This window comes from Lasiosphaeria miniovina (genome assembly GCF_030549165.1).
Source record: "Lasiosphaeria miniovina strain SMH2392-1A chromosome Unknown B0T26scaffold_1, whole genome shotgun sequence".
In the NCBI taxonomy this organism is placed as follows: Eukaryota; Fungi; Ascomycota; class Sordariomycetes; order Sordariales; family Lasiosphaeriaceae; genus Lasiosphaeria; species Lasiosphaeria miniovina.
Window position 1 is genome coordinate 1,671,890 of NW_026848220.1, and position 25,722 is coordinate 1,697,611.

At 54.5% G+C, this 25,722-nt stretch overlaps 7 protein-coding genes across 7 annotated transcripts; 5 read left to right on the top strand and 2 right to left on the bottom strand.

Moving 5' to 3' along the window:
* Nucleotides 1–3,099: 3,099 nt before the first annotated feature.
* B0T26DRAFT_622939 (uncharacterized protein) lies at nucleotides 3,100–3,602 on the top strand (the record flags this gene model as incomplete). The annotated part of the gene is made up of 3 exons (XM_060436106.1): nucleotides 3,100–3,171; nucleotides 3,303–3,409; nucleotides 3,473–3,602. Coding segments are annotated over 3 exons (309 nt in total), but the record flags the coding sequence as incomplete, so codon positions are not given.
* Nucleotides 3,603–4,580: 978 nt separating this feature from the next.
* On the bottom strand, nucleotides 4,581–6,435 carry B0T26DRAFT_17868 (ChaC-like protein-domain-containing protein). The gene is made up of 6 exons (XM_060433605.1): nucleotides 6,333–6,435; nucleotides 6,154–6,254; nucleotides 5,986–6,017; nucleotides 5,820–5,869; nucleotides 5,630–5,634; nucleotides 4,581–5,408 (listed from the first exon to the last, which is right to left on the bottom strand). Exons 2-6 carry the CDS (start codon nucleotides 6,207–6,209, stop codon nucleotides 4,769–4,771), a joined length of 783 nt encoding a protein of 260 aa, XP_060302277.1. The 5' UTR covers nucleotides 6,210–6,254; nucleotides 6,333–6,435; the 3' UTR covers nucleotides 4,581–4,768.
* Nucleotides 6,436–8,024: 1,589 nt separating this feature from the next.
* Nucleotides 8,025–9,682, top strand: B0T26DRAFT_18293 (uncharacterized protein). The gene is made up of 6 exons (XM_060433627.1): nucleotides 8,025–8,118; nucleotides 8,219–8,325; nucleotides 8,520–8,538; nucleotides 8,652–8,925; nucleotides 9,010–9,469; nucleotides 9,543–9,682. The coding sequence occupies exons 2-6, from the start codon at nucleotides 8,285–8,287 to the stop codon at nucleotides 9,547–9,549; spliced, it is 801 nt and encodes a 266-aa protein (XP_060302278.1). The 5' UTR covers nucleotides 8,025–8,118; nucleotides 8,219–8,284; the 3' UTR covers nucleotides 9,550–9,682.
* Nucleotides 9,683–10,423: 741 nt separating this feature from the next.
* On the bottom strand, nucleotides 10,424–11,971 carry B0T26DRAFT_634479 (uncharacterized protein; the record flags this gene model as incomplete). The annotated part of the gene is made up of 2 exons (XM_060436636.1): nucleotides 10,424–11,075; nucleotides 11,163–11,971. 2 exons carry the CDS (start codon nucleotides 11,969–11,971, stop codon nucleotides 10,424–10,426), a joined length of 1,461 nt encoding a protein of 486 aa, XP_060302279.1.
* A 4,133-nt stretch (nucleotides 11,972–16,104) lies between these two features.
* Nucleotides 16,105–17,907, top strand: B0T26DRAFT_18411 (uncharacterized protein). The gene is made up of 2 exons (XM_060433632.1): nucleotides 16,105–16,756; nucleotides 16,811–17,907. Exons 1-2 carry the CDS (start codon nucleotides 16,451–16,453, stop codon nucleotides 17,732–17,734), a joined length of 1,230 nt encoding a protein of 409 aa, XP_060302280.1. The 5' UTR covers nucleotides 16,105–16,450; the 3' UTR covers nucleotides 17,735–17,907.
* Nucleotides 17,908–21,972: 4,065 nt separating this feature from the next.
* Nucleotides 21,973–23,178, top strand: B0T26DRAFT_633513 (uncharacterized protein; the record flags this gene model as incomplete). The annotated part of the gene is made up of 3 exons (XM_060436545.1): nucleotides 21,973–22,026; nucleotides 22,090–22,365; nucleotides 22,513–23,178. 3 exons carry the CDS (start codon nucleotides 21,973–21,975, stop codon nucleotides 23,176–23,178), a joined length of 996 nt encoding a protein of 331 aa, XP_060302281.1.
* Nucleotides 23,179–23,762: 584 nt separating this feature from the next.
* B0T26DRAFT_684142 (DNA repair protein RAD51) lies at nucleotides 23,763–25,481 on the top strand. The gene is made up of 4 exons (XM_060440828.1): nucleotides 23,763–23,993; nucleotides 24,065–24,212; nucleotides 24,332–24,529; nucleotides 24,568–25,481. Exons 1-4 carry the CDS (start codon nucleotides 23,898–23,900, stop codon nucleotides 25,140–25,142), a joined length of 1,017 nt encoding a protein of 338 aa, XP_060302282.1. The 5' UTR covers nucleotides 23,763–23,897; the 3' UTR covers nucleotides 25,143–25,481.
* Nucleotides 25,482–25,722: the final 241 nt, after the last annotated feature.

Consider the following 25,722-nt stretch of genomic DNA (forward strand, 5'->3'; position numbering starts at 1 on the left):
TTATCAGATTCTGGCAACGCGTATCGAGGCTTTCAAACCCCAAGATCGGCGCACCTTCACCGACGACTTCGCTACGGCCCCAAGATGCCATGCCAGCGTGCGCGCATGTCTTTTTTTGTGTGCATCGATTCGGGTAGCCTCTGGTGCTTCGTTGGCTGTGCCTAGACTCCGGGAGCGAGTGGTAGGACCTATTTCATCACATGATTATACAAGACTGCGGGCTTCCAGGTTTGAACTTCCCGATGGGAGCCAAACTAGGCGACTGACAAACCTCCCTAGCCACCAGCATTTGTACATCTTGCCTGCGATTGAATGGCGTAAGAGCTTAAGCTATTCCAGAACATAAGGGAGCTAGGATCGACTGTTGGGATTATTCAATTAGATCGTCGCCGGCGAGCATATGAGGGACGAGGTAGTATCGAGTCTCTCGATAAAAGCCAAAAAGCCACATGGGAGATGGTCCAAGTTCCACCCCTAGCTCAAAAGCGACAACGGCCAGAAAGCAGCCAGACTGTAAATCTGGGAGAGGCTGAAACTGGGCTCCCCGCCCACCGGTTGGGCGCTTTGAGCTCTAGGCCGTTGTGGTGGTGGAAAGCTGCGGTCAGTTTCGCATCTGGTCAGGATCTCCAACCACGATTCATGCCGTCAGTCCACATTTTTTCCTTTCCAAGTCACTACCACCCCAACCCCGGCCATGTGCTCTCTCCGAAGCTACCAAGGTTACGAGCATAGACTTGCAGGAGGACGTGCGGCGGCGATATGGCGGCGACATTTTCAAGATCGAGGGGAGAGAAACGCTGGCGCAAACCTGTTTCCCAAACGAATCATGGATGTGGGCGGCGTGTCGCCCTTCACCATGGCACTTCCCGGCTTGTCAACCCTGTCTGCTTACCTTGCCCACTAGGGAAATGTCAAAGGGCTGATTGCCTTGGCAGCATGATCCCAAGACCCCGCTGCAGAAAAAAAATAAGAATAAGAAAAACCCCTTCTTTGAGAGTCTACACGACACGCAGATGGAGGCGGCTGCTTCAGCTTTCTAGGTTGTGCCGGGTCGGGGTTTAGTAGCGGACCGCGGGTCTAGCCCCTCCGCAGGGACGATGTCGTTATCGATATGGGACGCCTCTTCCCCCCCTTTTTTTTGGTCTCCCCCCCCGGAGCCGTGCCCGCAAGCTAAGCGGGAAGGGTGCCGCCGACCGCGTTCTGCGACCAGCTGGTCTGGTCGTCTGGGGTGGATATGATCCCAAGGCAGGGCGAGGCGGCACACTTCGACTTGGTGAAATCCATTCTCAACAAAGATGTGTGATGTTGCATAATTGCCTTGCATATTTGCCAATGCCGGCAAAATCTTGCCCCCCCAATGCCTTTGTGAATATTGGCGTTTATTAATACCGCTAGGGCCAACGGGAGCGCGGGCGACATCTAAGAAAACCTGGATGCGAGTTCCCTAGAGGAATGCCCCCTTCCTGGATAACGGTTACCTACAGCACCTAGCTCTCAACTGCCAGATGGCGTGTTTCCCAGCTAGCGAGTCTCGGCAAGGATATCCATGGATGACATGACGAAACCGCGAGTCCCAGACATTGGGCCCCGTTGATGTGTGGAGAAGCCCAAACGGGAGGGAGTGGTGGCAAGACCCAAGTGTGGGGTTGTCTGTCGAAAGGCTCCTTTTGGGTGGAATGGAGGGCTGATCAAGGATCTCAGAGACTTACTAACAGTCTCTGACCAATCCTACATTTTGGTCGGCGAGGAAGCCAGGGGCGGGGGGGATACTTGGGCTAGTGTTAGGGAGCGCTCCGGAGGGGCAGTGTTAATCTCGAACACTTCGAGAGATGTTCTGTGGGCTGGCATGCCAGGGGACTTGCAGCGAGCGGCAGGTGGTGCCCAAGGAGGAATGGAAGGTACGTCCATACGGTAATTATGGTACGGTACCGACCTACCTGCCTTACATTGGTACTGTACGGCAGTGGAGAGACGAGAGGGCAGCGATGGAGGGCAATTCGCCGCTTGCCCCTCCAGAGTCCAAGCAGCAAATCGCAAACCGTTAGGTTCCTGGGGCTGCGATTCTTTCGTCTGTTTGATACTTGTTTGGGGGCTGACCATGCTTGCCATGCTCGTACCATCATGCTGGTCGAAACAATGACTGGCCATCAATTACCCTGTCTGGGAGCTCCCTAGATAGGCTCATTGCTGTGTGTCATGGGGGGCAGTGGAAAGCGGTGCCTTTCGTCCATCCATCCCCCCCCAAAAGAAATACCCACCTTCTAGCATATAAAACGGGTAGCGTCAAAAAAAAAAACCCAACCTACCGACCGACCGCCTCTCGTCTCCCCTCCCCTCCCCAGCCTACCGTACTCCCGCCAACCAGCCGGTAATGATAGGAGGCCTTGGAGAACCCTGACCCTTCCCTACATAACACAGCTACACTAACACCCCACCGTCCTCTGCCCGTTGTCGGTCTTTCCCTCTGCCATCCTCGCATTTTTCGCTTGGAAAACCTCGAGCTGCGATTTTATCGAAATCAAACAACCTCTCCGGCTGAACTCATCAAGCCGTCCACCCCACGACATCTTCAGTCATTCCCGGATAAGAGATTCTCGCTCGTCGCCAGATCCTGCCCCTCCTCCAGACCATTAGGAAAGCACCCAGTGTGAGTCCCTCGTCCGTCTTCTCCTTTCCATTCCAAAGCGCCCGTCACTGGCACCTTCCGTTCCTTGATTACCTTGACTGCTTCGCTTCACGCGGCCATCAACTTCGCCTGTCCGTGAGAGCGGTGGAGGCGTCGAGAATATCGCAACCACTTTCTGCGAAATCTCCGCCGCATATCCTTAGGCCTAACCTAACCCTCGTCGCCCGTGTTTTTTTTGCCGCGGCGGGGTTCTGAAATCCTGTCGCCCTAAAAAGCTGACACGACCCTGACAAACCTGGTCACTCCTTAATGACCGCTGGCTGAACAATTCTTGACACAAACAGTTCGTCGATTCCCACAGCAAAGATGTCGAAGCTATTCATTGGGTAAGAACTTCCAACCCGAAAAAGAAAGGGACAGGCGTGCTAGCCATAAATCCCATTGACGCAGTTGGTGACTAACCGATCCGCAGAGGCCTTGCTTGGCACACGGAGGAGAACAAGCTGAGAGAGAAGTTTGAGGAGTTCGGCCCCGTTGAGGAAGCTGTATGTTACCTCACACTGCCTTCACATTGACGCCACGCTCTCGCTTGCCTTCTTGCCTTTTCTCAAATTACGCATCGTCTGCGCAATGACTACCCGCAATCTAACGCGTTCCCCCCTTGCGCCACTTGTAGGTTGTTGTCAAGGACCGCGACACTGGTCGCAGCCGTGGCTTTGGCTTCGTTCGGTTCGAGAATGAGGCCGATGCCATCGCGGCCATTGAGAACATGAACAACATCGAGTAAATATACCTGGTACTCCGTCTTGACATGGGTGAAACGTTGACTGACTTGGACAATTTTAGGTTTGACGGACGGACGATCCGTGTTGACAAGGCTGCCGACAGTGGTCCGCGAGGCGGCGGCGGACGTGGTGGCGGCGGAGGCGGTTACGGCTACGGCTCGCCCCGTGGTGGCGGCTATAACGGTGGTGGTGGTGGCGGCGGCGGCTACCCCTCGCAGAGCCCCATGCAAGGATACGGATCTCCTCCCCAGCAGCAGCAATACCAGATGCCGAATGTGTACGGTCAGCCGTATGGACGAGGCTATCCTCCCCAGGCCGCTCCCCAGGGATATGCTTCCCCTCCTCCTCAGGGTAAGGAAATAACCAAACGAACAGAAGAAGAGAGCAGGGTGCTTTGCTAACGCAAACCAGGATGGGTCGCCAACCCGTACCCTTACCCCGACCCGCAAGGACAGCAGCAGCAGGCGCCTCAGCAGCAGCAACAGCAGCAGCAGCAGCCTCCCAACAACGGTCAGGGATATTAGAGTAAGCATGAGTTGCGATCGGTGTTGGGAGTCGTGACAAGGGCTCCGAAGTAGCCCATGTCGAGAACGCGGACGCCAGTGCATCAACGCAAGAAATTTAGGGTCGACAACGAGAAGAGCACGTACCTTTTGAGGACCTTTTTTTCCCTGCGGCGACGCATTGGTTTGCCGAGTATGCCGTTGACCATCCTATCCTGTACGATTCAGGCTGTGTTGGTTGCTCTTGTGATCGTCACCATATACCCCCTTGTGCTCTGTTATCTTTCTTTCTGGACTTGCTGGTGACCGCTATCAGCTAGGCTGGCCGTGCCTGGATATTCAAGGAATCATGTTTCGGCCATTCCTCTGGGTATATGGGTAATTTTGTCTTTGTGTTGCGTTTTCGAGTTGTTATTTCAACTATTTGGGGTTTCCTTGCCCTTTCTCGTTGCTTTAGATGCTGTGTTCTGCCGAAAAATGGGTGTTCTGTTTCTGCACCAGGATGGATTACGGCGGGTCGGATCTAGTCGGTTAGGCCGAAGGGCGAGGACTGCCTAGGGAGACTAGGAGATGACTGCAATAAAGATCCAGACGACCCCTACGTTGGTGCCGTTACTTTTTCTATACTGTGAGTATAGAAACTAGGCCATGGTCTGACCTGGCGCGGGACGGATAAGAATAGCCCCGAAAGGAGGAAATCGGCGGTGTTGGTAATGTCAAGTTGGTACGGGACAAGGAGCAAAAAAAGGGGAATGGTAGGAGTTGGGGGATCTCTTGCTGGAAACCCAGACAGTAAGGAAAAGGGGAAGGGAAACAAAGAAACTTTGCTGATTTTCAAAAAAGCTTCCACTTCATCACGAAGTCTTCTCTGTCTCTTCTTGCTCATCTATGCTGGTGATCTTTCTGAAGTCATGCTGTTGGGCCGGACTGACAAGCACAACAGAAGGGGGCGGACGCAAGAACTTGTCAGGTTGATCGTTTCTCCCTTCCGCAAACCGAGCCGCAACCGCCCGGACCCGATTTGACAGATCAGTGACGTGCTCGTCCCCACTCTCTGGGCTGAGACCGTCTAGAGCCTTTTCCAACCCCCAAAGATAGTCCCGGTTTAGGCCGCTGGGCCCCTCGCTGAGATAGATGTGCTCGGCAAGCTGCTGGGGGTCTTGAGGTCCGACGAACTGGTCGTTGTCTGGTGTCCCAATGTAGACAAGAGCCTGGATGGGAGCCCCGGGTTGCGTTGCTTGCAGAGAGACGACGGGATGGGGGCGGAGTTCGGAGGCTGGGTGGAATGGCGTGTAATGGATCGAGTACCCGTTGATCTCGCGGATGTCGAGGTACTCCTTCACTTCGGCAACCCGGTCGGGCAAGATCCGGTACGCGACGCCCCAGACTCGGTTGGGTGCCGAGTCATGATGGTCCGTCAGCGTCTCCCAGTAGGACCGCTCAATCAGCGTCACTACGCGTCCTGGAGCCTCCGGGGTGCCGCGGTGGTCTTCGCTGGGGGGTGGAAAAGCAGTGTCAGTTGCAGTCGGCTGAGCAAAGGGCAAAGAAAGGTTTTTGCATTGGAGATTGGAGGCAGCCCTAGAGGGCTGGGTTTGGCCAAAAGAGCATATATACGACTCAATTGACGGGGCCGCCGGACGTTGGTGCCTCGCCTCTTCTTGCGTGTCCTCTTCTGTGAGCCATCGGCATCGGGAGCAATGGTGCAACTAATTTACCTCGCCTATAGGATAGATTTAGTATTAAGTATCCGATCAGGGGGTGACGAACCGGGCAACTGGTACTGAGATGAGATCCGAACCGCATGATGGACGACCCCCCTAGGCGGCATGGGAGTGTGTTGTTCCTCGAGGAAGAGCAAAGAGGACGGCAGGGGGCTGTGAGGCCAGGTAAGAAACACTAACCTACCTGCCAGAACCGGCGCACATAGCCCGTCACCCAGCCTGGGATTCTCCTATCTTGGCCTGGTTAGCTGCCGTGCTACCGAACCATAGCCAGAAAAGTCAGGGTGTTGGGTTGTCGAAGCCGAGAAATTGGTATCGGGGAGGGACGGGCTTGGGAACAGGTGAGTTACCAAAGTGTGGCGGTGGCTTCCAGATCAAACTTCTACAGAGGTTTTAGTTAAGAACCCCCACGGACAGATGCTGCTGTTGGCTATTTTCTTTCTCCTTCTGTTGTTTGGGGGCGGTCGAGGCGCGAGATACCGCGATTCACCCACAACATGTGATGGTCGCTTGCTTACCCGTATCCAAACAGCCAGAAGTCGCTGGACTGGGCGGGAGGAGCCCTGTCTGACATGGCCGCTCGACTTGGCCTCAACAACCCTCAAAAAAACTCAATGGGCTAAAAGGGGCCAACAGTTAGCTGCTGCTTCGTTCATAATTCCCGCGGTCGTAGCCGTGGATTGGAAGGAGATGCAACCTTCGGCCTAAAAAAAGAAAATGAAGTGTCGGATCATACAGAGTTGCGTCAAAGGATAAGTTTGATGTCCCTGTTGGGTTTTGCGCAAAAGCCGCAGAGTCGAAACCGTTCCGCACGTGTATCTGACCTTAGTTATGCCCGAGCCCTTCGCTTTTCCAGGGACCTTCCCGTCCAAAGCCTTTAGGTGTACTTTCCCAACGCGATTCCGAGTCCCGAACTGGAAGGTATAGAAAGTATGTTCACGTAGAAAGATGGAAACCAGAAGGCAGGCGCACCTGGTATGTACGGCCTTTACGTCGTCTGCCCCACTAAGGTCATTCCGTGAGTGTACCGTAGGGCAAGCATGGATGTGCATACACACGGCAGGTACGGATATAGAGTTACGGTCGGTCACTAACTTGCCTATGAGACCTCACGCAAGACGCCGACCATGGGAGAGGCGGCATTCTTTTATTTCCAAAAAGGGGTCCTCCGACTCCTGTTGGCAAATTCCCGGCCACTTTGAAGTTGGAAGAAACGCTGCGCTTTGTAAAGAAGGCAACCTTAGGTAATTCGGTTTACTTAGAGATTCCGTCAAAGGAGGTGCTCCCGGAAACAGGAAAGCCGACCGGACCGATCCCTGCCTCCCGAGACCAAGGCTCCCCCATCGGGCCGCCATCACTTTGGCCAAATTTGTTATTGCGTTGTGGGACTAGGTGTAACTCACCTACCTGAGGGGCTTAGGTTGCCTTGGCCGCGTGGAACTCAAATATGAGGTGCAATACTAAGGCCAGTATCTAAGGTGCCTGTCGGTGGAACCAGAGGCTTCAATCCCGATTCCCGATCTCCATGGAAGAGAGCAAGGCGGACGCAAGAAAAGGAGGGCCAGCACGTGCAGCTGCAGCTGTCAAACTCATGCTGAAACCGTGAAAGGCAAGAGCCCCCTTCCTGCACATCCCGAGTTCCAGAGCAGGTAGGGTGCATCGAGGCAATAGGTAATAGTGGCACTTGGGCACTTCCTTAAATCCGTTACTTGCTGCTGGGTGTTCGAAATGACCTGCATCGGGTTTCCCTACTAGCTCGCTCTGCACGGGACCATGTCCATGTCTCACATGGACTCGTTGCCCTTCCCCCAGGCCAACAACGAGGAGACGATATCCGCCCCACCTTTCGCGCTTGCTTCTGCTTGGGGGGACGCCGCGCCGGTTTTCTGTGTATTTGCGTCCGGCCAACGTAACGGGTCGGGGTTTAGATCCAGTGCCCAGTGTTGTGCCGCCTAGCAGTTTCCAATTGGAATGCGAGGCAGTCAGGTAGATGCCTACCTTGGTTCTCAGCCTCACGTCGTTCTGCTTGCTGTTATTAGTCTAGATCTCCAGCCCGATGTTACCTGGAACTTAAGGATAGTCCGTAAGGTGCTCATTTTCGACTACTGTGTAAGGTATCCAAGGTACCTTATATACTGTACCACAGAGCCTGGGGATGTGTCACTCTCCACCATTGGGTTGTGGTTTGGTCGCATCAGGCACTGTCATAAGGTAGGGGCCGGGAGGTAGCTCAGGTAGCTCGGCAGCACCTAAAAGTTTACAGAAGCGGGAAGACGCTGTGAAAAGCTCGCCCCAGCTTCTTCAAATCCCGTATAGACGTACGAGCACCGGACACCACGCCCCTAAAGACGTCCTTGGCGCCGCAACAGCCTTGTAGCTTCTGGATCGAAGATGTGCGTGTGCGGCTGAGTCGGTTGCAGTGACTGTTGGGGGTAGAAGCCGCTGGGACCAATCCGATTACAGGAAAGGAACACTAGACAGAGGTACTTAAATAAGGAACCCCTCGGGCGGGCCTATGCGCCCCTCCCAAACTTCCAGACCCCCCCGCCTTGCCTTGCCTCTGACACACACCGTCACATATAGAAAGAAGAACGACAAGAACAGTCGATCCGTGCCGAGTCGCCCTCCTGACGGGCTCTTTTTGCAAATATGGCCTACAACAGAGGCTACAACCCGGACGAGCTGCCTCGGTGAGTCTAAGCAACCTATGCGCTCGGGACGGGAGGGAACGGTGCCCTGACTTACCATATTCCCGCCCTTCTGCTCTACGAATATCACCCGCTTGCTTCTTCATTTGCGTCTATTTCTTAACAATCGACAAACCTGAACAACACAAGGCTTGGGTATACTGATTGCTGACCGTTTTCCTGCTTGCTATTGCTAGATTCGCGGAACCAGAGCAAGTGAGCCTCCCTCCCCCCTACACCTCAACCACCATAAGGCGCCGCGGCGCGCTTGGCGCGCAATCTCTTGCGTCGCAGAAGGAAGCTGACCTAGTCTTCTCCTCGGATTGCAGAAAGACAAGCCTGCGCCATCTCCCTCTTTGCGCTACGAGAACAAGCCACCCCCACCGCGCCCATCTGAGCAGCGACCTCCTCCCACCGACCGCTACCGATCCGAGCGACTATCCCCGAGACCCCAGGAGCGCTACCAAATGACCAACCCATCTCCTACTAGCGGAGGCCAGCCTTCGCCGATAACAGTATCGCGGCCCCCGCCCAGCCCTGCCCCTCGCGACACGGGCGCCGACCCGACTCTGCTGCCGCTGTTTAGAGCCGTGGATAAGGATGGTGAGTCTCTGCGTGCGCCCACGGCATTCTGGGGGTGACATGTAAAAGGAAGCAGCTACGCTGACTGGGTATGGGCGATACCAGGCACGGGTCAGCTGTCGGAGAAGGAGCTTTCGGCGGCGCTCGTCAATGGCGACTGGACCCCGTTCGACCCGCAGACGGTGCGCATGATGATCCGCATGTTCGACAGCGACCGGAGCGGCACCATCGGCTTCGAGGAATTCTGCGGCCTGTGGTCGTTCCTGGCCTCGTGGCGCACGCTATTTGACCGGTTCGACAACGACGGCAACGGCACCATCAGCCTGGACGAGTTCAAGGCCGCCCTCATTGCCTTCCGCTACCGCCTCACCGACAGCTTCATCGCCGTCCTCTTTAAGACTTACGACAAGCGCGGCATGGGCGGCATGAGCTTCGACCTCTTCGTCCAGGCCTGCATCAGCCTCAAGCGCATGACCGACGTCTTCAAGAAGTACGACGAAGACCGCGACGGGTTTATCACGTTGAGTTTTGAGGACTTTTTGATCGAGATTCTCCGCCAAATCAAGTAATTATCCTGAAGCAAAGCCTGGGGACCTTTTTTTTTTTTTTCATTCCTGACTTTTTTTGCGTGGCGGTAGCAACTGATGATTCGAGGCTGCTAAGCGGTTTGCATGACCTTTGCTCTTTTCTCATTGGCTGAACTGGGTGGACATGTTTTTTTCTTTTTTCTCTATCTGTGACGACGATAATGGCATTTTTTGGTTGGATTTAAACTGCATTTTCCTGGAAGGGGGGGGACATCGTCAGGCACAGCCACAGACAAGCATGGCGAGTGGGGAGGCTACGAGGCCGAGCACGGCTAGATGAGAGAAACAAGAGGGAAAGAGCCAAAAGAAATGAAAGACTGAGAGATGATACCCCTCGGACTGTTTAGAGAGAGACAGAGAGGGAACGAAGGGGTCGCGTCGCGTCTTGAAATCCAAAGCTGTATTGTGTGTTTATTTGGTCAGCCAGATAGGCGGTCTTTCTCCCGGCGATCTTTCTCCCGGCGATCTAGAAGTAAAGCGAGTCCTCAGATAGGAGAGTTATCTGCCTTGATGACATTCTGGACTCGGACTCTGCAGGTCAGCGCTAAGGAAAGCCAGCTGCATGCATTGTGACGAACCATGGTCCTTGTATTGTGACAATCACCTTCAGTCCTATCAACGGTGGCTGTGGTCTGTCTAAATGTCCTAATCAATGGCCTGACATGATAAAAGGGCCGTGGCCAAGATATAACCAAGTCGACGAAGTGAAGCAGATACAATACAACCACCCGCATGGGGGCTCAAATTGGTATTAAAAATATATATACAGTGTATGAACGAGGTGCGAGCAAATCGACACGCACACAGCCGAAGAGAAGAAACAGAGGCGTATACCGGGGTGGCCAGCCACTCTCTCACTCCCTCTCAGACACACAGACCGCCATCTCCGTAATGAAAGAGAGTGAAAGTGAAAGTGAAAGTGATTCACTTGCTTAGCTCAGCACGGAGGGTCTAGCCATGACCTCCTCCAAGATGGCAAAGCTCTGGCCGTTGTCCCGCGACAGCGGCGGCAGAGTCGGCGGGAGGCTCCGCGCAGCAGCAACAACCGCCAGCCCCTGTGCTCCTGAAAGGGGCGCCTGGTACTGTTGCTGCTGGCTGCTGCTTGGCCTGTCGCCCATATCCGCAGCCTGTTTTCCCCAGGCATCCACCCCCCAGACCGCCTCGTTGGTTACGACGACCTCCTCGCCCGTGTCCAGGGCTATGACTTCAGTGGCTGCGCCCCCACCTTTTGGGGTCGCCGTCCTGGCTAACACAGTAGCTCTCTTCAGCGCCTCGGACGCGCGCAGCTGGGCTAGCACGTCCTCGCGGCGGCGTTTCCTAGTGCGCAGGAAGCCCGTGGCGATGCCACTGACGAGCTTGTCGCCGTCGTGGGCGGAGACCCAGGCGCGCGCGCCGAGGCGGCTGGCCGTCTCTGCGCCGGCCGGCGCCCCGAGCAGGATGTTGCCACCCAGCCACCATGGGTTGTCGATGGAGTCGAAGCAGTGCAGCAGCGCCGTCAGTGGCAGCGCTGCCTCGGAGATCAGGTGGCTCGTCACGTAGCTCTGTAGCGACGCGTAGTCGATGCCGTGCGGCGAGAAGAGCACACTCAGCGGCCGGCCCAGCGACGCCTGCGACGCCGCTGAGTACGAGCTACTGCGCGCCGTGATCAGCGACGACACGGAGCGCACTGACCGCAGGGACTCTTGACCGGGAGAGGTCGGTGGGGTCGGCAGCGTGAAGTTTGTCACGGCCGTCGGGGGTTGACTTGGCACTGGTGGTGGTGGTAGTGGTGGTGCTACTACCACCGCTGCTGCCGCCGCCGCCCTCCGGTCCGAGGAGGCGGTCCGTAGATGGCCCATGGATCGACGGGACTTAGGGGTCGCCGGGGGCGTGAATAACGTAGTGCTTGGCGCGCGAGATTGACGGAGATGCGACGACAGCACCGCCGAGGGCGGCCGGTACGTGATGCCGACCGCACTGTGGAGCCCCGAGAGGTCTCTTCGCTGGGGAATAAAGGCCACCGTCACCTCCCCCGGCTCACCAGGGAGCGCGGACGGGATGGCCATCCGCACAACAGTCTGGCGGCTGGCGACTCGAGGGTCTTCCCATTTCGGTATCGTACGGACCTTTCCCCTATCGAAGTACTTCCAGCTGCGTATCGTGCGGGCTGCGGCCGGTTCTGCGAGGATGATGGTCTTGGTCCCCGTGGCAGGCAGTTGCTTTAATGTGGCCTGGTTGCAATGATCGCTCATGTTCTGCGAGATAATAACCAGGTCGGGTTCTGGCAGCTCGAGCAGTGACGATATGCAGGGCGGGTGTTGGTGGGTGGTTATCGATATCCTGGAATGGACGTAGGTCGACGGCCCCGTGATCCATGGATCCAGAAGGATATGGAAGGGCTTCTGGGAGGGCCCGCCATTCAAACTGGGTTCGAGTGTTAGGGGCTCAAAGGTGAGCAGAAACGAAGCATCGCCATTGAGATGTCGGACTGTCAAGGCCATTTTCGACGGCTCCTACGACGCGAGACGGTGACCAATATGTCAAAGTCAAGGAACGACACAAGGCTCTGGATATAGAGGGCCAGCTTTGGCCAAAATGGCAATTGAAGACAAGAGACAGCGGTAGGAACTTGGGACTTGATATGCACGACGCGAAACACCTGGGACATGATGAGCTGGCCGAGGGACGCGTAGGGAGAGAGAGGTGCAAGTGGCGGTGGGTGCGAATCGAAATCACCAACCCGGGCCCCGGAACGGAACGAGAAGAAGAGAAAAGGAAAGGGCCAAAAGCAGCAACATGGCACGGATCCAAACAAGGGCTGGCTTGCAAAAGGCCGGTGCGATCCAGAATCCGTCGTACGAATTTCCAGAGTACGCGGTGGCCAAAAGGCTTTGCACAACCTCATAGCGCCCAGGTCGTGCGTGCCGTGCCAAGGGATAAAATGGATGGAAGGGCGGATGGCCTGTTGGGAAGTTGGACGCGAGACGACGAGGATCCGAGACTCGTGAAGGGCCGTGGTGGCCGGACGAGCTCAATCCCGGTCTGCAGTTCTCGGGGCAGACCAACCGGCCAAAGAGAGCAAGAAATAACAAATAAAATAAATAATAACCCGACAGGGAGTCAAGCTTGCTCTCTCCCCTAGCTGTCTGTCCCTTGCAGCCCTAAACTTAGCACTGTCGTCTGTGACCGACTGTCCCTGGCCGCTGCAGCAACACATCGTGACCCTCTCCTCGGGTTGGCCGCATGCGTGTTGTGTAGATCCAAACACACACAGCGATCGGGCCGCCAAACAGGGTGTGAGCTGTGCCACCTCGAGAAACAGCAATGACGAAGTGGCAAGCTCAACCTTTCGACTTGGGCATCATGGCCAGCCAAGCCAGGCGAGACAACAGTAAACGACTTGTGAGTCTGGGACCAAATTTCGGGTTTTCAGACTGACGCTTAGGCCATCGTGGCTGTCCTCGATGCTCGCACAGCTCTGCGAAGGCATTCCGGGCAGCCGGAGCGGTCGTCTGGGCTAGAAAGCCGCCACAGAGGAGACCCAAAATAGCAATTCGATGCGCTTCGAGTGTTGTTTCGTTTGGGGTTTCAAAGCCCGGGGCGCCAGCTCTGGAAAGGGGCGTTTGATCGACCGGCAGGGATTTCCAATGGCTGGGCCGCCGTTGACCTGAGAGACGCCAGTGCAAGGCAAGGGATGGGATCAATTCAGTCTAGCCTCGAGTGAGGTATGATATAATATCCCCGAGAACCTAACGCGTCGGGTGTTCATGATAGTATCAATGTCGTGGTTTCGCATTGACCAATGTACCTACCTAGGCAGGTAAGGCAGGTAAGGCAGGTGAGTGAGCCAGCTTCCTGTCAATCAAAACCAATCGCCATACGGATACCCTGTTACACAATTTCCAATAAGTACCAATAACCGTACTTCGCACATACCGTAGCTTGCAGCTCCAAGCTGCGATATTGGTTGGCTCTGGACTAAATTGGAAGTGCCATCCACACCAACCTTATGGATTATACAGTCAATTGAGCGCTTGAGGGGTTGCTGGCAGGACAGTGCCCAGCCATCACCACAGCCAGGTGAGGGAGTGGCTGGTGCCATTGTGGGCCACGACGGTATTTTGTCCTCGACCGGTTTTCCGGCGATATCAAACGGGAATGATAGATTCCAGGTTGGAAAGCTCCAGCTCTGCTTTGAGAGAATTGGATGTGATGACAGGCGCCAATCAAAGGTCGTTCTTGACGTTCTGGGAACCGGCCCAGAAGGCTTTCTCACCTCGCACCCGCACGGCATCCTCACCGCCTTCAGCGGAGACAGGACGCCCGCAGTAGCTTCCTTGACATCCCACTGCTGCCTCCAACACCCAATGGGAATATTAGGAGTGCAGCTGGTTTTGTTCAAACCGCCATCTACCAAACAGCGTCGATCAAGCTGCGACATAGCTGCAGTTTCAGCTCAAAATACTTCAACCTACATGCTGTTCGCCCCTCCATGCCCGAGCTTCCTCGCAAGCAAGACCCGTGCTTCAACATGTGAAAGCTTTCTCTGGCGTGCATTGTGGTGCCAACGGGTGAGGGGCAATTCGCCTTGACTAAGGACGCCGCCCCACCAAAAGCCCTTAGACCGACCCGCATAGGGTAACCCTGAAGCCCCACAATGACGGGATTTCATACCCCTCAATCGCTCGCGCTGAGCAGGGGCCCCGAGCTTAGGAGGGCCAACTCCAACTCGAGGGCGCAGGTTTGTGGACTGCATTGTCAATCGAGGGCCGCAGACCGTGGCCATTTATTTCTGCAACTTCCACTAGCCTGGGAAGATGGGTTCAAGACTCTCGTCTGCTCTGCCGCCGCTAGATGGTAGTGAGTTCTGTGGGCTATTTCAGTCCTCGTGGCTGCAGCTTGGGCGGGCTATTTCTACGGAATATTGTACCAAGAAAATCACTATTCACTGCCCCCCCGTCCAGCCATGCCCGCTTGTCTGGGAGCTCCCTAGCTCGTTGGGAACCTGAAGCTTGACATCCCCCAGCTCGACCTGCCTACCTTAGGTACCTACCCCCAGCTCCAGAGACGCTGACCACCCAATCACAGCCGCCTCTCGGCTCCGTCTTCGAACAGCAGTGCTCTTAAAAATGTCTGTACCCCACCCCCTCCTCTAGGCCGCTCGCCATCCAACCCTTGATTGAGTCAAGAGACCAAGCCATTCATGTCATTCAACACGCTCGAGTCGAGTCGGCGAGCAGCGCAAACTTCGAGCCGCAACCCACAGCCACAATCCACAGCCACCAGACAACTGCCTCCTCGTTTCTTATTGGGCACAACTGCCTAGCTTCCCACCCTACCTACCTACGTAGGTAGGTATTGCCTTGCCCAGCTCAGTCAGCTTGGTGCTTGGCTGGGCTGGGCTGGGCTGGGCGGAAGACAAACCAGCCTGGAAATAGAGTGAGTGTAGCGCTGGTCTAGCCGATTTACGGTGAAGCTTTGTAACAGTGCATCGTCCGGGGTGATCCCACGGCGGCTGGGCCAAACCCTGGGCGCTCGGTAGATCAAGCGTGGGTGGGTTTTGGAGCCGCCCTTTTCGCAGCTTCTATCCTCCCCTCTGCAAGCTCTGTGCTGTCGACACAGCGAGTCGGCACCTGACTTGTCCCCCTCTCCCGCCCCCATCGAGCCTGACGACATAGCCTAGGTTGTTCGGCCATCCGCTTCCACACCCAACCACCACGGAATCCCTTAACTTGGGCCTGTTAGGACGACGGGATCCCCTCGCACATAGTGTGCGGTGGGGAAAAAAACATAAACTGTCTTTGTCAGTTGGTGCACAACGGGTTACCTAGCACTGCCTGATTACATTGTCTCCTACTACAAGTCATCATCGTCAGCACCGGGCCGTCCTTATTCTCCCTCCTCCCTCTTTGTTGCAAAGCAATTGCAGTGCGTGAAGTCGTGGACTTAGACTAAGGGGATGGGACTTCCCAATGTGAGCTGCTTTCGGTCATTCATACAGATCCATTGGCAGTTTTAGGTACATGGGACACCCCTTTGAGCAGCACCCGAAATCGAGTCGGGAGTCAGGACCTGTCCGGATGCTCTGTGCATGGATGGATGGATCTATGTATGTACGTACATACGGATTACTCTGCTTTGCTTGCCGCTGCAAGTGCTTAGGTGCTTGGTCAAGTAAAGTCGAGACTGTCAAGTCGAGTCGAGTTCGGTCCAGGCCAGTCATGTCAAGTCAGGGCAGTGCTTGTGTGCTGTCCTTGATTTCTCTCACACACGCCCCCCCCCTCTATCCCTTTCCGTCCCCTCCCCACCCCGCCCTCCATTCAAGTTGCTTGATTGTCCTCTATGCTCCCACCCCAGGCCACACTGCCTCTACCAAACCACCCACATTCTTCGAAACACCTCTTGTTACACCTAGAAGAGGAGCTTGGAGCTTACCTTCTCATGAACACACCCCCAGAGCAGAGCACTCTCCTCTGAGCTTAGAGCCTACAAAGGCCAAATGCGACAGCTTCGCTCTCCAGAGCCGGCAACATCTCAATTGAGTCTCAGTTAACGGCCTTCTAACCTTACATATTCTTATCGCCAGCTACCTTATCGCCCGACCGCTCCCCGCCACGCCCCATCGGCTTTGAATGGTGGTGGGGTGTCCAAGATGCCGCCCAGGTCGTCACTCACCTCGTCATTTTCAGTAACCGACGCCAACCATGAGGTCGTGTGTCCACTGCGAAATCAAGATGGCTCCAGCTGTCGAAAGCGCTGCATCGGGGTGAGTCGCTGTCGCTCTCGTTGTTGCTGCCCACGCCACGAGCCGTCGAGCTCTTCTTTCCTACGGCGGCCAATCCCGCCCGGTTTCCCCGCCCTTGCTCCGGAGCTCCCTAGGCCGCCCGCCATTCCATGGACAATGGGACCGAAGGAGGCCAAGCGCCGCAGCAGCTGGCTAACAATGTCGTCCAAAAAAACAGGAAAAGAGGTTCCGTTCCATGCAGGAGCACATCCGACGAGCTCACCCCGAACACTACATCTCCAAGCTGCCTGCGACCGAAGAGAGCTTCCATCTCATGATCAACACCCCGCCGAGCGAGCGACCCCAAACCCAGCCAGCCCTGGGCCCCCCGCATGTCAACCAAGCAAAGGGCATCAACCACACCTATCGCCGAGACGGTTCCAGCGCTCCTGGCACGCCGCGAAACCTCGATGAATACTCGGGAGGTGCCATGTTTCCCGCTGCAGCCGCGCTCGCTCAGCTGCACAACCACAAGACCGAGCCCGGCTGGGACTCAGAGGGGGTGAGTGTGGGTGACTTCCGCTTCTCCGTTCTTGCTAAACAGTTTGCTCTGCAGGACTGGCATTCAGACCACGAAGGAGGGAGAGTACCGAGGTCGTCGATCGAATTGCCGCCCATACACTTGGCCAACAGCGACGTGACAAGCGTGCCGTTCCCTAGCCATGATTTGGGAAGACGACGAGAGATTTTGCCCTCGATCCTTTCGGCCTCGCTTTCCAACTCTCCGCCTGGTCGCTCCTCCACGCTGCCACCATTGCACAGACCGCTGGGCCCCAACCGACCGAGGAAGCAGTCCGTAACCAAGAGGGGCCATCAGAGGAAAAAGTCAAAGGGCGCCGCTGCAGAATGGCTTCGCCGGCTGCAGAATGACGGTAACCCTGATTTTCTGAGGCCCGGAGCCAATGACAGGAAAGCACTCTCGGCCGAGCCTTCGAGTGATTTTGGCAAACGCTGGGAGGATTTGATCGACGCGGCGGCTTCGGCTACGGAAGGCATAGATGAGGACAGAACTCCAGTGAGTCTGAATTTCCCTTCAATGTTCGACCCACGCCTGACAAGCCAGGTTCCACAATCACCCATATCCATCCACCGAGCATCTCTTCCGCCTTTCCCGCAAAATGCCTTTACGAGCTACCAAGCATCTCCGCTGCAGCAAGCTCTCACACCTCCGTCATACAATCCCGAAGCTCCCGATCCGTTCCCATCTGTCGAGAGCGGCGAAAGCGGGGAGAACTTCCACATAGAGTCGAGGGGCTTGTCAGATTCCTCCCCAAGCTACTCCCAGAACACGCAGATATATTGCGCCGCCTGTCAAGGGGTCTCTCTCCTGCGCGAGTCTTATGCCTGTACGGAATGTATATGCGGTCTTTGCCAGGCCTGCGTTGACGTTCTGATGGGCGAGCAAGGCGCGCGCAGAAAGTGCCCCCGCTGCGCCACCATAGGAGGTCGCTTTAAGCCCTTTCAACTAGACATCCGGTAGTGCATCTGGTAGTTCTGATCTGTCGGGACTGCACCAGAGGCTCCTTTTGTTTCAACTCCTTTTTTTTCTTTTTCTTTTTTTTTAAAAAACATTTATCTTTTCCCGTCCCTTTTGCATTTTACCTTGGTAGGGCACATGTTCGGCGTCAAAATTGGGAAGGGGAGCATATCTATATATCTACGTATATTTATGTAGCTGGTGGGCTTGGGTGGCGGGGCTTGTACGGGTTCGACTGGGTCGGAGCCATGGGAACGAACCCACGCATTTTATTCTTTTCCGGAAAGATGAATCTTAGGAAGAGAAACTTCCTTTACGGCCTTGCGCAACACACACTTGACGATATCTCATGAGCGGGTACGGATACTTCGCTTCTTACCTTCGTTTAGGATACCCGCGACACTTTCAACACTGGCTCTGTTCGTCATGCATATATGATCTAGGAGGTATAGGCCCTATTTTTGTTTTGCGTTGCGGAGAGCCAAAAAGGGGCAGTCATGCGCATCATGTTTTTTTCTCCTCGGTACGTACGCTGGAGTTTCTGGTTTTTTAACTTGATTTTCTATTTTATTTTACGTAACTTTGGCATCTCACCGAATCCGGGAAGATTGGAGGTCTTGATGCCGGATCTTGACTGAAAGATTAGCTGTTGACCGCGAATCAAATTGTCTCTGGGAGCTATTCCTAGGCTGCCGAATGCAGGGTTTCGGCGGGCTTCACAGCGTAGCTAGCTAGGTGTTTGAGAAATATGAAGACTTTACTACATCAATCACGGACGGAGTGCCTGTGGCTTGCTCGATTGCGCCTTGGCAGCTCTGTCGTTTCGTTTTTTTAGCTTTGCCTTGGCTAGGTATGTTTGCAAATTTGAGGTTCTTGGTGAAAAAGATATGTATTCTTGAACAGGACATGGATAGACGATCACCATCTCCGTTGGCAGTTTTCCCTGGGGTCATGGAATGAGAGAAGTTTTCTCATCTTTTCAGGGTCCATCTTGCCATCTTTTTGCATTGCATCGCACTACTCATGGCCACAATCAAGTTTGTTTCACGTCTTGCCATGGACCGTTTCGGCACAACTTACTTCCAGCTCGCCACCGCCAGCTCGCCACCGCCGCTAGGGATGATAATACAAGGTAAGGTGGCTTACTCGCTGATCTGCAGTCGTGGTGTTTTCTTTTTCTGGGACTTTCTGTTGTATATTTCTTCCTCAAAGAGGCCGGGCTTCGATTTCTTCACTTTAAACTAGCTAACTAGGTCATTACCTAGTGGTGTTTACTTCGGGGCTGTAGGGGGGAAATGCAATGTGGAATCCTGATATTCCTTGGATGTGCTGTTACCGTCTAACTCTTTTTATAAAATGACATCAAAAAGAGATGTGAAGGTTGTTTGCTTTCTTGTCGGCCATCTTTGTTGTCTTGGTGATTTGCTAGGCCAGGGGGAGAGGAAGCTGAGGAGAGTTCGTAGATGCTGGTTGGCGTCCAAGTAGGCACTTATTATTTCCGAATGGGAGTGGCATTTGGATAAAGTAGACATTATTTTCCTTACTCTTCGTAGTGGGAAATCTTTCCCGACAATATGGATGTCTGTAGAGTACTTGTTGTTGTGCTCGCTCTAACTAGCTTGTCAACATTACCAGGGTAGGTATCCACCCCTTTCCCTTTCGAACCCCTTTTGACAATGGGATGTATGCATTTAACCCTAACCCTTCTTCATATTCCCTTACTACTGAACACGATAAGGAGACCATTCGGAGAATATTGGCTCATTCGCTATGACGGAGGGGCTATGCGGTTGGTAACTGAGGCAGGATTCCTGTATTTAGAGGTGGATCTTTCTCTAGCTATGTCTTGAAGAAAACGACATTGCCTTTCGATGGCTTTAACTGTCTTTCGTCTACTTGCTGAGAGTTTACCCTCTGGGGGTTCAAATCCCATGAGTGCTGTATTTTCTGGGTTCACGTTGTGGAAGCTCCTAGACAGAAAGCTGGAAAGATACCGTTTAATGCCTTTAAATTACTGCCATCGGCCAGCTGCAAAGTGTTGATTATATCTGTCAAAAGATGGGGGGTTTCCCAGGAATCATTTCCAACACTTTGTGTTAGCTGCTGGTGGCAGATGGCAATGTGGTCAAGATTCTGCCTATGGCGTGACTCTGGCTTGCGTAAAATATCAATAACTTTTCTAAACTTGAAAGGATTATTCTTCAGTCTTCGGATGAGCCCCACCCAGTCCGTCAGTTCAGACGGCATTCCCCTTTTGGGCTTGGCTGACGCAGCAGTTTCTGGGGAACCTAGGACGACAGATCCGCCCATCATTCTTTTTGCGGAGTCAATTATCCGGGGTGATGGGGCCGGCTGATTCCTCGAATAGGAACACTTTATCTGTACAGGGCAAGCTTTGCTCTCTCGTCAAGTTCTACAAAAAAACCTCGTGTATTAAATTCGACCTTACTCATGTCAATATTGTCATTCCGCTCGTTCAACTTTCCGCTGCACTCTCCCTTTTAGGCAGGTCTTGAACCCTCTCAAGCCTTCAATGCCCCCCTTTCAGAATGGTTTCGGAGCAACTCCTCGCTCCACAAATTGTGCTTTTCGCCCAGGCTATCGACATCAACAGGACCATCCACGATGGCATCGCGTTCCTCGCCGTCATGGATGCGCGCAGGGAGTATAGCATCCATCGAAATTTTCACTCCGTGAAAAAGATGAAATTGCCGGGCGACAGCTGATGACCCACGAGACACTCTCCCCCAGGGCGGCCCTAATTTGGATGAATACCAGACAATATCAGAAACGTCGGTCGAGGGGTGGGTCAGGCCCAAGTCTCGACTGCGAATACTATACTTGTGCTTCCTATGGACAGTGATCATCGCTGGCCAGACTGCACTACCATAACCCTCTCACACGGGCGCGACCTGCCTTTCTTGCTTGGACACCAAATCAGCCGGCCCTGACCTGACCCCCGAATCTTCTCCTTCCATTGTACTGTATGTACTGTACCTCACCACCAGCACATTCCCGCCTAGTGGCTGCACGATTGGTCCACGAGCCGGGTTTTCTTGGTGGTCGGGAATTTAACATGATCTGGAAGTCCATGACCCTAGCCGTCCGCCTTCTCTGGTTCGTGCTGGATACCTAAGGTACTATACCTTGCCTGTGCCTATTTAGCCTGCCGAATTCGGCTCTCGCTGCAAGGAACGCCCCGCCCTGCGAAGAAGACCTTGGATGATGGCAGACGTGTTGCCCACCTAGGTACACAGCAAGGGGAAATTAGTTGGGTTTAGGGTGCAGTGGCAAAAATGGATGAAGTGCTCTAGCCTGGCAAGACTCGTCAGCTCTCAGTCTGTGACGGGTCGCCTTTACGCTGCCCTGACCGTGGTTGCGGTGTGCGCTTTATCTGAGTGCCTGCTGCTATCCGTGAGACCGTCTCATACAAGAACCTGCCCAGGCCCGTCTGACGGCCAAGCGGCCAAAGCCATGGCTATTTCTTCCGTTTGTCTCTCCATTGGCGCCGTGTAAGTGAGATCTCATCCTGCCCCAAGCGCCCTTCGTTTGCGCTTCACAGCTTCTCGCCCCTACCGCAACTTGTCGCTCCCTTATGTCACTGTTGCTGGCAGCACATCGACTGTTCGACTTGGCGGCCCCTTGCATTGCTCCATCAGCCTTGCCAACGCCGCCATCCGGATATCTCAGCGCGAGCGCGAGTTGAAAGAGCCCCGTCGGCACTCAAACGTCACTCGTTACACGCCTTCGTATAGCCCTGGGCTCGCGAGCTGGCAGTTGGACCTGACGACCCGAAGAGCACCGTGTACCTGCTGCATCCCCTGTACTGGCTGAGCTGCGGTGCTTGCTTGCCGGCAGACTTATCAAGTAATCCACAAAATGCAGACGACCCAGAGCTGAACTGTGGTTTATCTGCCCCGACAAGCATCTCGGAGTGCGTGAGCTGAGCTTCAAAAGAGTTAGCAGGGGCTTTCGTCTGGACTTTAAAACACAGGTTGCCCCAGGCTGCACCCCCCAGATTGGGTCTGGGCGGAGCGGACTTGGTTGCTCTGACGCTCTTTCCTTTCAACATACGCACCTGAACGCACGGGACAACTCGTAACCGAGCGGTTTGCTGTTCTTTCCTCACCCAGCGGCGAGCTGGGCCGCTCGCTATCCTCTTGAAGCTTCGGGGATCAACATCTAGCTACCAAGACCCTTCAATATCTAGCTATATTCCGGCCGTGTGTCGATAAACCGAGATGGCGGGGCCGGTTTTCTTCATATCTTGGGCGCTATGGCAGCAAATGACCTTTGTAAGATTTCTCTCTTTCTCCCCGTTTGCGCGGGTCAGAACTTATTCGCTGATTGTTGGCTAGGTTCTCGCAATGGCAATGGTGGTGGTGTTTTGCGCTGGGCTAGTCAAGCTGTGGTGGTCAAATCGTTTGCTGAGGAAGCAGGAGATATTAGAAGAGGAGAAGAGGGCGCGGCTGCAGGAAATGCGCAAGTCGGGCATCCCTCACAAGCGGACCAATGACATCCCCTTCGGAATTCGAGCCATCCAAAGCGGCGTCGAAGTTGACGGAATATGGATTTCGAGGCCGCCGTCGCTCAACGAGACGGCAACGCCGAAGACGGGATATTCCACAACTCTTGTGGTCCTGGACTCGGAGAAAGGCAACGAACTTTACGATGCAAGACCAGTGCCGGTCTCCTCTGTGAACCTCGGGCGAGCAGCGCCGAGACAAAGCCCAACTGAAGCCTCCATTTCTCAACGATTAGCCAGTTTGAACCCCGCGGAGCAACCACAGGTACCTGTGCCGCCTGTTTCCCAGTTCGCAACGCAACCCAAGAGGCGCCCTAACCGAGAAGCCAGCGTTTTGAGCGAAGATACTCTGAAGAAGTTGGAGCACCAAGCCCACCCGAAACCCGCATACGAGACTTACATACCAACGTCTGCTCCACGGAACCCGCGCCAGCCTAGTCAGCGGAGCTCGGTGTCTTCGTCAGGAGAGTCGACGGAGTCCCAGCCGCGGTCCGCAAGGAGCGCAAGCGGCAGGAGCTACACATCATCGCGCAGCTCGAGACTTTACATGGCAAGGAATCTCCGCGAAAACCGCCTGGGGTATAGTGGTGTGCCCCAAGGATGGCAGGAAAAGGATCTTCGCGATCCTTTCGACACCCTAGCCCGGACGCCAAGCGGCTTCTCGGCTCTTTCTCAGAGCGATACCCTCTCATCCGTGCTTCAGAGCCGGGAGCCGCCGTCCGTGCCGGAGCCCATCTTTGGGCCCGGAGACCTGCACCTCAACAAATCCACACGCAAAGTCAATGATGGGTTTGAAGTTATCTCTGCCGGGACTTTTGGCATACCGCCCGAGTTCTCTGGGAGCGTTGGCGCCACGGATCTGGAGGGCGCCCACGAGTCAGGCCGGGGTGATTGGGCTGCAAGGCCCTCGAACCGGCTGTGAAAGAAGTCTGTCGGCCAATTTGAGCAAGCCTATTCCGAACAGCGCTGAAAGCCATCAACGGCGGTTATCGCCACCCAAAAGAAGAGATGAATTGGGAGGGGTTGGTTTATTCCCAGCATGGCCACACTGGCCCTGATATTTACCTACATACCGTCTGCATATGAACGGCTCCCTGGATTACCTGCCATCTGGAGAAGGCATTTCTTTTTGTTTCTTTCTTAGAAGGGTGGAAGTCTACTGCATAAATTTGGAAGTCTTCTTGTGGCCTCTGGATTTCTCTTTTCAGTCCTGGTGCATAAATGGATAAAGATACTTACACAAATACATATGGGGATTTCACTTACCGGAAGCTTCGTTAACTGAAGCTTCCATACGCGTTGAAAACCTTATGCCGTAATTAGGGGAGTTGTCTCGAGTCTTTTACACTTGAAATCAACGGTCTTACGTCGTTGCTGCCGTTGGCCATACATCGCGGGGTTAGGGTTTTTGGGGAAACGCGAGTCACAGTGGCTTAAAAGTGGAGACCGAAGCCTGAGAGTGGTCATGTGCTTCCGTGTCTCGTTCCTTCCCCTCGCTGACGCGCCCCGCGCCTGGCGAATTTGCCTCTGTCAACAGACCAAAAGCCGGATGCGGTTTCAAGCCTTGACTGCCGCAAATCTCGTCCCCTACTATTTGTCAAACCAAAAGACCCCGTGTTCACATAAAGACTGCTGTGAAATATGGCGACCAACGAAGAGTTTGATGAAGATGCTGTCAACAGCGACGATGGCGGAATGACCGGTCCTGGCGCGCCAACTCCGCTCTCAGCCCTCGAGGTATGTCGCGGCCATGGCTCTCTTCATTTTCTCGTACTGTCTAGTCTGGCCGCTCTGACGCGCGTCTCTAGGGAGTCTCTGGCCTCACGAAGCGCGACATCCAATTGGTTGTCGATGGCGGGTACAACACTGTCGAATCTGTGGCCTACACGCCGCGGAGGATGCTAGAGCAGATCAAGGGCATTTCGGAGCAGAAGGCCGGCAAGATCCTCGCTGAAGGTAAATTCGCTTTATGGTTTTTTTTTTCCTTTTTTTTTTTTTTTTTTTTTTTTTTTTAAAAAAAAAAAAAAAAAGGATGCGCCGTGGTTGCTGACTCTGTTTTTGTTTGCGCTCTGAAGCGTCAAAACTCGTCCCCATGGGCTTCACCACAGCCACAGAGATGCACCAGCGCCGCAGCGAGCTGATATCCATCACCACTGGGTCCAAGAACCTCGACACACTCCTGGCCGGAGGCGTCGAGACGGGCAGCGTGACCGAGATATTTGGCGAGTTCCGAACGGGAAAGTCGCAAATCTGCCACACGCTGGCCGTGACGTGTCAGTTACCGTTCGACATGGGCGGCGGCGAGGGGAAGTTCTGTATATCGACACCGAGGGGACATTTCGTCCGGTCCGACTCTTGGCGGTGGCCAACCGGTACGGCCTGTCCGGGGAGGAGGTTCTCGACAATGTGGCCTATGCGCGCGCGTACAACTCGGACCATCAACTGCAGCTTCTGAATCAAGCGGCGGCAATGATGTGCGAGACCCGGTTCAGTCTCCTTATTGTAGACTCGGCCACCTCTCTGTACCGGACGGATTTCGTGGGCCGAGGCGAGCTGAGCTCGCGGCAGACCCATCTCGCCAAGTTCATGCGCACACTCCAGCGCCTTGCCGACGAGTTCGGCATTGCTGTTGTGATCAGCAACCAAGTGGTGGCGCAAGTCGACGGTGGCCCGTCTGCCATGTTTAACCCAGATCCCAAGAAACCGATTGGCGGCAACATCATTGCCCACGCAAGTACGACGCGCATTAGTCTCAAGAAGGGTCGCGGCGAAACAAGAATAGCAAAGATTTACGACAGCCCGTGTCTACCGGAAAGCGATTGCTTGTTTGCGATTAACGAAGACGGCATTGGCGACCCGGCTCCCAAGGACCTTGAGAAAGAGTGAGGAGGATTCTGAGGCGATCTTTTGAAGGGACTTACGGAGCCTTGTTGTGAGGTGTGAGGAGACATGGAATGATTCGATGCATGGCACATGGGATAATGAGAGAGATTCTGCGGGCTGACTTTGGAGCTTTCTGTTTTTGCATGGCATGGTGTGCTGGCTTCAGGTGTTGGCATTTTTATGACGGAATGGGACTTTGCTCAGGATCTTGGTGCATTTAAGTGTATAATAAGCATTATTCTAGAGTCGCAACTGAGATTTACGCATCGGGGGTTGATACCACATATCAACGAAATTTTAGCCACTTTCATCTCCCCGGCGACTAGTATTGATTTGTTAGCCTCTTTATTAAAGATAGGTTCTATCTACCTTTCCAATGTAAATGAATTTTATGCTCGCTGAATTAATTGTCAGTTTTGAATCGCCCGAAAACGCTGTTTAGCAGACTGGATGCAGCGACTATCGTTATCTGCCTTATCCGCCTAGTCTTGAGCTGAGCCTGAGTCCCGTTTGGACAGCAACCATACCGGCAGCGATTCTGCCTACCAAAAAGCTCAACCCGACCGAGACCGCGTCTGCACCC

Bases quoted from the DNA above. Each gene is read 5' to 3' on its own strand.
- B0T26DRAFT_17868 (XM_060433605.1), bottom strand. From the start codon at position 6,209: ATGTCAGACAGGGCTCCTCCCGCCCAGTCCAGCGACTTCTGGCTGTTT. The intron at 6,018-6,153 runs GTAAGCAAGCGA...AAACCTCTGTAG, and splicing joins TTCTGGCTGTTTGGATACGG to AAGTTTGATCTGGAAGCCAC. The intron at 5,870-5,985 runs GTAACTCACCTG...AACCAGGCCAAG, and splicing joins GAAGCCACCGCCACACTTTG to ATAGGAGAATCCCAGGCTGG.
- B0T26DRAFT_684142 (XM_060440828.1), top strand. From the start codon at position 23,898: ATGGCGACCAACGAAGAGTTTGATGAAGATGCTGTCAACAGCGACGAT. The intron at 23,994-24,064 runs GTATGTCGCGGC...GCGCGTCTCTAG, and splicing joins CTCCGCTCTCAGCCCTCGAG to GGAGTCTCTGGCCTCACGAA. The intron at 24,530-24,567 runs GTCAGTTACCGT...GGCGAGGGGAAG, and splicing joins CCACACGCTGGCCGTGACGT to TTCTGTATATCGACACCGAG.
- B0T26DRAFT_18411 (XM_060433632.1), top strand. From the start codon at position 16,451: ATGCAGGAGCACATCCGACGAGCTCACCCCGAACACTACATCTCCAAG. The intron at 16,757-16,810 runs GTGAGTGTGGGT...TTTGCTCTGCAG, and splicing joins CCGGCTGGGACTCAGAGGGG to GACTGGCATTCAGACCACGA.
- B0T26DRAFT_18293 (XM_060433627.1), top strand. From the start codon at position 8,285: ATGGCCTACAACAGAGGCTACAACCCGGACGAGCTGCCTCG. The intron at 8,926-9,009 runs GTGAGTCTCTGC...GGGCGATACCAG, and splicing joins TAGAGCCGTGGATAAGGATG to GCACGGGTCAGCTGTCGGAG.